The 8387-nt window shown below is 39.6% G+C and overlaps 2 protein-coding genes across 5 annotated transcripts in view; one reads left to right on the top strand and one right to left on the bottom strand.

Annotated features, from left to right (window-relative positions):
- Positions 1–8387, bottom strand: part of LOC109860408 (protein Shroom-like) — a 100605-nt gene that overhangs the window by 69024 nt on the left and 23194 nt on the right. The window lies entirely within an intron of this gene.
- LOC109860410 lies at positions 4205–7370 on the top strand. Of its 4 annotated transcripts, none has more exons than XR_002250820.1 (3): positions 4205–4314; positions 4604–4712; positions 4850–7370. XR_002250820.1 is itself a non-coding variant. In XM_020439477.1 (3 exons), the coding sequence occupies exons 2-3, from the start codon at positions 4652–4654 to the stop codon at positions 5579–5581; spliced, it is 852 nt and encodes a 283-aa protein (XP_020295066.1). In that variant the 5' UTR covers positions 4205–4314; positions 4604–4651; the 3' UTR covers positions 5582–7370. The 4 variants fall into 4 exon arrangements, 3 of the variants coding, with proteins under 3 accessions (XP_020295066.1, XP_020295067.1, XP_020295065.1); XM_020439477.1 differs by having other exon boundaries at positions 4604–4771; XM_020439478.1 differs by having other exon boundaries at positions 4604–5055; positions 5272–7370.

Here is an 8387-nt window from a genome sequence, read left to right as displayed (position 1 = left end):
TACCAGAAAGATGGGAAAAAGTAGTGGCTAGCGATGGACAATACTTCGAATAAAACATTATGTACCGTTCTTTCACAATAAATGCCCAATTTTTGATAAAAAACGGCGGAAACTTATTTATACTCCTAATACTATCCTATATTAATTCGGTGATTGAAAATTCCCGAGAACGCGGTTTTACAATAATAAAGCTTATGAATAACGAATATACGCATTTGACTTATTTTAATATTCTACATTTAACGATATATAGTCCTTTTCGCAAATCGCGGATATCTCGAGAACCAGAAGAGATAGCTTGAAATTAATTTTGCAGGTACCTTCAATCGGCTACTCTGCGATTTATGACAAAGAGTGAAAGGTAACAAATGGAATATTTTGAGAACGGTAGAAGTTAGAGCAAAATGTTTTTTACATCTCCTATTGGTTAGGTGCAAAATATTGTAGATGTAAATTTTTTAATTAAATTTCTTTCAAATTTTATAAAGAAAACTGAGAGTCGCGTATTCACTCTTGTAAAGTGTTGGTCGAGACGGCTTGTGCAACATGGACATCCACGATCAGCACTCAGCGACGTATAATAGCTAAGATTTTTACATGCATTTGATAAGGACCTAATTAAAAGGTTGAAAACGTTTATGCTATAGATTTTTAATAAACGGATTTAAATAAATACACACTCCAAAAACTGTGTTTTTGCTTCAACAGACAAAAAATTCATTTGTTCATTGAAAAATTCCTGAAGCTACATACATACACTCATCTTTACATATTTAAATAAATAGTTATTTTGTTCAATCCCTTTTTGTTAATAGTGGGAATTTTCCCCCACAGTTTTATATATTATACTTTTTCATTATAAATGTTCTACATAAATATGTAAAAAAACAAACAAAAAAATATCGACAGCAAGAAATATGATCTAGCGCCCATAAAAAACGGCGGCCGAGAGAGCGACGTTTGATCGGAATGATCGCGATGACGGGTCAAACGTGTCGCTTTATCAGCCGTGATCATCTGAAACGGTACAGGCCTCGTATAACACATGTAAACGCGGTCAATGCTGATGATTCTCAATCATATTAATGCCGCTGACAGTTTTGCCAGGCACCACTACTGTACAGCAACGATGAGACGCATCTTTCGTGGAAACCGGTTTAGTTCGATGTCCAGAGCATTGTTAACAGAGAAGAGATGCCCGACGACGATCGTAACTGCGCGATGATTCCGAAATAATTTGTCTGTATCGAACGTGCACGTGGCGGCGCAAGATTGACCTTTAGTTGGTCAAAAACATGCCAACTCAACGATAATGCGAAACTGATACGTGAAGATTCACGTACGTCCCGAAATTGCGTCGTTCATCGAAGCAATATCGCACGTTCGCGATAAAGAGGAACCAAGTCGCAAGGCAAATAATCCTTCGACGACGTTGCGTTGCTATGCTGCGAGGCTTACTACACGATTCCGCGGCAAATCGCAACATCCGCAGTCGTAACTCGCTTTCCTACGGGGAGAGGACAACGCTCGTAAGTTACGACCGGCCAGCGCGAGTTGTGGTATCGCGAATGCTGTAATTTATATGTTACAAACTGCCGAAGTTACGAAGCGAGATTTTATAGCTGCCGAGACTCGCCGCGTCGTCCAAACGTCACTCGCGCCGATCCGTTTCAGCTCTGTGATCATCGACCGCGCGGTCGTGAAGAATGCGCGCGGTCACCCCCGAAGAAGAGAGAAAACTCGTCGCGGATTGTCGATATTGAATCGTAAATTAACACGCGGAGAAAAAGACTCGGCGAAATGTCCCGCGGGGAAACGCATATTTCCTCGGAACCGAGAGTGTCTTTTCCTCGCTCGTTCTCAGCGCGTCGTTAATTCGATTTCTATCGAATCGTCGCAAGCTGCGAATAATCGATGTCTCCGAGCGTATCTTGAACATATACAGCTCTGATATGTGTGGAAGGCACGTCCCTCTCTTCTCTCTGTATGCCGTGCACCGTTCTTTTCTTCTTCCTCGTCGCTATGCCGGACACACGTTTATTAGAAGCGAAGGGCGGTCTCGCGCTCGTCGGGGATGCGGCTCGACATTTTTAACCGTTTCCTCGATCCGCGAAGAGCTCCGGTCCTCCTTTTTCGCATTCCCGTGTAATAACAGGTCTCTACGCGAGCTCGCCGGGATCGACCGGACTCTCGGCTCGCTTGCTCGCTCGCTCGCTCGCTCGCTCGTCCCGAGACAGAAAACCGGCACAGCCGCCGGCGATTGTCGTAGGTAAGTAAGTTTGACGTACATCGCCGTGGTGTATACTTCTTGCGCATTTTACGGTTTTCCAAAAACCTCTCCTTCTCGTCTGTTTATATTCTTCTCGCACTTTTGCTTTACACAAAATTCACAATCGCGTCTTTCTTTAACCTGAGCCTGTGTCTATGTTCGCTTTTTGGCAATTAATTTTGGAAAGATTCTCGAACGTATTTGAACAACAAAAGATTGAGACATCCAAAGAAGAAGAAAAAAAAGAGAGAGAGAGAGAGAGAGAGAGAGAGAGAGAGGAAGAGAGAACTTTTGCTATCAAGAATATCGTGAGAGTTTAATTGATCAAGTAAAACGTGACTATCTCAAAAAACATCTGCTTTATGCAAGATCGTTTGTACGTGTGACTCGGTTACACGCCGAACTTACGTGAAGAACAAATAACATTCGGAATTATATTGTAATGCTTATTCGTCAATAATGTCAACCGACAGTGTTAACTACACAAGAGACCTGGAATGTTTTAATTGTTCTCGGGCGATAAGTAATATCGTCGATGACCAAGCACAGTTATTTTTGTACGTTCGTTCTTTGTACGCGAACCCAAGCGAGAAATGAAAATTGTAATTCTTTGAGTGAGAAACCACGGAAATAGAGAATTGTCTAGAGAAACGACGACGACGATTACCGCATCTATTCCTGCTTCCCAGACCGGTCTTTCGAGGAAGAAACCGCGGAAGGGATATGATGTTTCACATTTAGGTGGGCACCATTCCAAATTCCAGACGGTTCTAGACGGTCTTTGGTCTCATTATAGAAATGTACAAAAGATGCGCTACCATTTCCGATTATCTCTATAGTACTGTGAACTGTCACATTCTGCTATATGTAGATTAGAATAACTTTGACGCTGTGTACTTGTGCGTATTTATGTGGTAAACAGTGAAAATGACTCAATTAAGAAACAATAAAGGACAATTTATTAAAAAGAAAACTCGTAGGTTACGTACTGTGTTTAACTACATTTTCTAAACTAAACGGTAAACAATTTTGAAACTTTTTAATAATATTTATACATTTCTTTTATATATCATATTCGTCTTTTATATCTTTAGAATTATATGGATGTTATTCTCTTAAAATCTGACATTAACTTGAGTTGCATCACGTGTTAAAACTGCACATTTTAATTACAATTATCTCAAAAACTAGACGGTAAGTTTCTAATTGCATAACAACATAAAGAAAACTTAAATTTATTTAAATTTACTTGTATTCAAAATTTTGTAGCACATTCGTAAGAAAATCATTTCGTGCAAGTACTAAAACTTTATTCTTGCGCGAACGGTATAAAGAATTGGTGTTATTCAAAATGACATTAGCTAGAGTATTGCAATAAATATTATAACAACGCGAGAGCTGCTATGTGAGCCATAAAAAAGTGGATCGGCGCCATCGAGACGTTCTCGGTTGTGTTGCTCTTTCTTTTTGATACTGTTATCAATGTACCGAGATACGTCGATAAACGCAGCGTAAACAGTAACGTTCATCCTTAAATCTTCGCTCGTGACGTTTAACGACCGTCCCGATTAATTATTAACGATAAAAGCCGGAATATTAGCGTGTCTTTTAAATACCGGCGAGATTTACGATCGCAAGGCGCCGCTGTCGTGAGACGGCCGAGCGAGAGAGCCGTGTTACATATATATTTATCAACGCGCGCCGAAGCGCAAGGTAGTTATCGTCAATGCACTTCCGTGGCGCAAAAAAAAAAAAAAAAAAAAAAAAAAAATAAAACAACGCTCGCCGCGCCGTAGAAAGTGCATTTACACTTCGCTCTCGTTTCTGCCACGACGAACGGCATGACAGATTACGAAAACGAGGGCAGTAGTAGTGTTATCCTCTTCGTACAGATATTTTTCTTATCGCAAATAGTCGCAAACGCTGTGGGGAAAGTACCTCGATGTGTTTCGTATCGGCCGCTAATAAGTACCTACGCACAGACTGGCAAAAGATGATTCTTCAACGTCTGTGTGTCTACTCTAATTGAGTAATATTTAGATCAAGTGAGTAGAAAATCACCGTGGCACGTACGCGTTTGTCACTCGCGTTACATATCAAGCGTTCTAATTTTTATCGCAATCCGGTTCTCTAATATAGTCAATACGTCCGCTACGTGGCATTTGGCAAAACGAAGATTGTGTCGCTGCAACATGTATAAATATCTAAATTGGGACATATAAAAGTTTAATATTTTTTAGTATTCTTATCGCACTTTCCATTAATATCTCGTGACAGAGTCACGTTTATCGAATGTGTTTTATACAGAAATATATTCTTCTTATTTCTCTAAAGATACTACAATTTGCGTCGAGTCAATTGAATAGATCTCTTGATAGAGCTATGGCAGAAGCAAGGCGGCCTGTTAGAAGAGACGAAGAGGAAGATGAAGGTGCAGTAGGAGGTGAGATTTTACCTCAACAAAATATTGCAGAAGAAAACCAGCCAGCTTATGATCATCTGGTTAGAACAATCACAGAAAGAGCTGACTTTCAGCTACAAATTAACATAATTAAGAGATTGTTTTTAACCTCTAACCAGGAAGAAAGACAAAACATGGACTTGATGTTCAACAGAATTGCAGCAGCTCATGATGAAGCTGGATTACTTTCAATAAGAAGGATGGATGATCCTGCTTTTGTTGATCAAATGTTCCACTTTCTTAAACTATGTGGATTGTCATATAGGGACTGGAACCTAATGGTTGGAGTAGTCTTTGTTGATATGTCTGTAGAGGCTAGAGATAAGTATATAAAGATAGTGTATGCATGTAGATATCAAGGATTTGATCCATCAGTCTTGCTTAAAAGACTCATTAGGTTCTGGAGGGAAAGCATGAGACAGCCTTTAGTTACATATCAATTAAGATATGAAGAAGCAGGACATAAAGAAACTTGGGATTATAACAATCATGAAAATCTAATTAGTGATATTACATTCCTTGTTTTGATTTTCTTAAATAGGGGTGCAGTAATTTCTAAGATTATAAAGAAAAGTTCAAGAGACTTTACCAATGTATTAAGAATGCTAGTGGCTAAATACAATATACGTGCAAATGAAGAAAGTGAAAAAAGACGAAGAACTGACGATTCAGGGCCAGAGATAATTACATTGCCAAGAATAGCAGCTTGCTTCTGCCAAATTACAACTGAGTTATATCATAGAGACTTTGGCAGAGCTATTGCAAGTTTTACAGAATTTAGACAAGTTCCACTTGCCATATTCTCTCCAATGTTAGCGCTTGAGGGGAATTCTTCCCAGAGCGCGATATAAATAAAGCCTAATCAATCAATCAATCAATCAATGTTTCCATCCGTAGTTAGAAAGACTTATGTTTCAGAAGGAAGAAGAATAAATATATATCCACAATTAATTTTGGTGACAATATTAGTAGATAATGTGTTACATATAAGAGATAGAGTTACACCTCTTGATCAAATATGGACATATTGTTACGTCTTGGCCCACGGTTACGGTCGGGCTATGGTGGAGAGAGCTGTCGTTTCTCTATCTCCGCGCAGCAAGTAGGCGATCCTGTTGCGGCAGAGTCGAGCGAGTTTGTATGCTCTCACGGACAGGTCAACGGCGTATGCCGATCTTATTCTATCCTATGAAGCCCCAATCGTCGATCTCTTTTTAAGTCTAGAGATTCAACTCTACTGACTAAAGACGAGACCATGCGATCAATTGAGGATGAGAGGTCGATTCAATAAAATGAATTAATTATGTGGAATATTAATTTATTCATATCGCGTATTCGTTTCGTTACAGATTTTCTCGGTTGTTGTGATGTGGTGTGGATGGATGTTGTGTCGTGAATTTTACAATAAATCGGAGGGTCATCGCTCGGAGGCTGAAAAAAGGAAAGACGTATATATATAAGTATGCGCGAGAGCGTGTGTAGAGTCTCCGGCGGGATACTACAAATGTGAGTGTGTCGGGTGGAAGTGTGTGGCGCCGATTCGTGACATGGTTAATTAGATTAATCCAGGTCGATTTCTATAATTTCGCGGATTTCTATAGAGCTAGGAGGAAAAATGGTATAAAAATGACGGACTGGGACAAGACGGATGTCATTGAAATGATGTCATATGGAAATTTGACGAGAAAAAGTTTTCTAGAGTTGTAGATATCAGGTGAAAGAGGTCGGAAGAATTAATTCTTAGGGGATCTATTACATATGGTATTTTGTTAAAATCTGCTATTCGGTAAGTAGAGGCTAATTTGAGGAAGTATTGTAATTTAGAGTCGAGCGGTGGGGTGGTCGGTCGAGAGGAATCGGAAGGTTCGTCATCCACGGGTTCTTGCGCGAATGTGGAAGGGAAGGTGAGCAAGGAGAGGGTGAAGGAGTTGGCGCGAATTGTAAATCCGCGGGATTTTCTGCGGAAGCCTCGAGGGTGCGTTGGAGAGGGGAAGGGAGGAAGTGAAGGCGGTAGATTGTTCGCGGAAGAAGCAGGGGAGAATTGAGCATCTGCGGGAGGATCGGGACTTATAGGTGAGTAAGAAGGAGATTGATACTACGAATCGTCGTTGTAGTGTGTGTCTGTATGTATGTCGCCATGTGAGGTAGCGTAAGAGGTGCTTGTGTGCATATCGCAGGGGTTTTTAATATTATTGTCGTTGTTGTCGTTGTTATTCGCGTGGTCAACGTTGGAATGTTTCTCGGGGGTGGTAGGCGTCGGGCGGTTGGGTCCGGCGGTTTGGAATCTAAGTTTCCAAGCGATAGGAGACCCGTTCGAGCTATTTATTGCTTTTCATTATTTACTAAGAAAAGGGTTTGTTATGCGTTTGCGCGTCGCGTTGTAAGAAAAAGGGGACCGTGGAGTCCCCAAGACGTAACAATATTATCTAGCATCTTTTTCCTCTTCAGTGCTTGTAGATAGGACCAGAGAAGAGCAATGCAATAGATTTGGAGTATGTGTAGGAAAAAGATTTGTTGATGATATATTAATCCTTAGAGATCACTGCTTAAACACAATCAGAGAGCTAAGGCCCACTGATAACATTGAAATGTTCTTTGATGAAATGGCCAGATTGTAAAATTCTCTCTCTCTATTCAAAGCACTTAATCTATGTAATCACATATTAACTATGATCCTTTATATATTAATAAACATCATATGATAAAATTTAAAATTATATTCTTATATTAATAGATTTATATTGATAATCATAGTTTTTTACCAAAGACTTGACCAAATGTAGGTTTAAGAAATTCATTTTTTATTTTTTATTTTGAGAATTATTTAGATTTAGTTTATGTTTAATCTTATAATGAATAATTATTATACTATAAAATACATTTAATAATGTTTTTATTATTGTTATGTCCTGGCCTCTGGAAACGGTCGGGCGTGGACGGAGCGTAACTAGTCGAATTTTTCTTTATCTCTCGACACACACACTTGAAGAAACGGTCGTGTGTGCGTGCGAGAGTCGAGCGATCTTTCGGGTCCGGCGGACGGGTCAACGGTCGTGTGCCGCTCTTACTCCGTCGCTCTTTGGACTTCGCTCGTGTGTCTCTTTTTAAGGCCTGAGACGCAAATTTCAATTGCCTGGGACGAGACTGTGCGATCTGTTTAAAGGTGCGGGATAATGAGCAAGAGGTTAATTAATAATGTTTAGCCGATATAGACAATATATTTATGCTCGAATGTATAAATTTGTTTGTCATAATTTTATATGTAGTTATTGACATATCTTATGTGTAGTTTTATTTACAGTAACATAGTTTATAATGATACATTTTTAATTTGTTTGTATTGCGAACTCAGTCCAGTTCGACTTCTAAAATTTCCGTTATTTTACAAGAGGTAGGGGGGTAAAGTTTGTAAAAATCTCTCACAGGGACTAACCTGTGTTCTGAAAGGAGGAGGAATTTGACTGTGAGAAGGGCATCTAGAGTATAGGGGCATCTAGAATATATATATATATTCTAAATATTTTCTTAGTACTTTCCATTTAACCAACATATTATATAAAGCTTGCGCGTGCGCATAGAACATGTCTATCTGCAGTTTGTAAATAATTTGCACGCGCACGTAGATCATGTCTGTCTCTCGGCCTTTGGTGCAGCCGC

This window comes from Pseudomyrmex gracilis, unplaced genomic scaffold (genome assembly GCF_002006095.1).
Source record: "Pseudomyrmex gracilis isolate BER0280 unplaced genomic scaffold, ASM200609v1 scaffold_379, whole genome shotgun sequence".
NCBI classification, from domain to species: Eukaryota; Metazoa; Arthropoda; class Insecta; order Hymenoptera; family Formicidae; genus Pseudomyrmex; species Pseudomyrmex gracilis.
The sequence above is the reverse complement of the archived record's forward strand: the minus strand, read 5'-3'. Positions and strand labels throughout refer to the sequence as shown.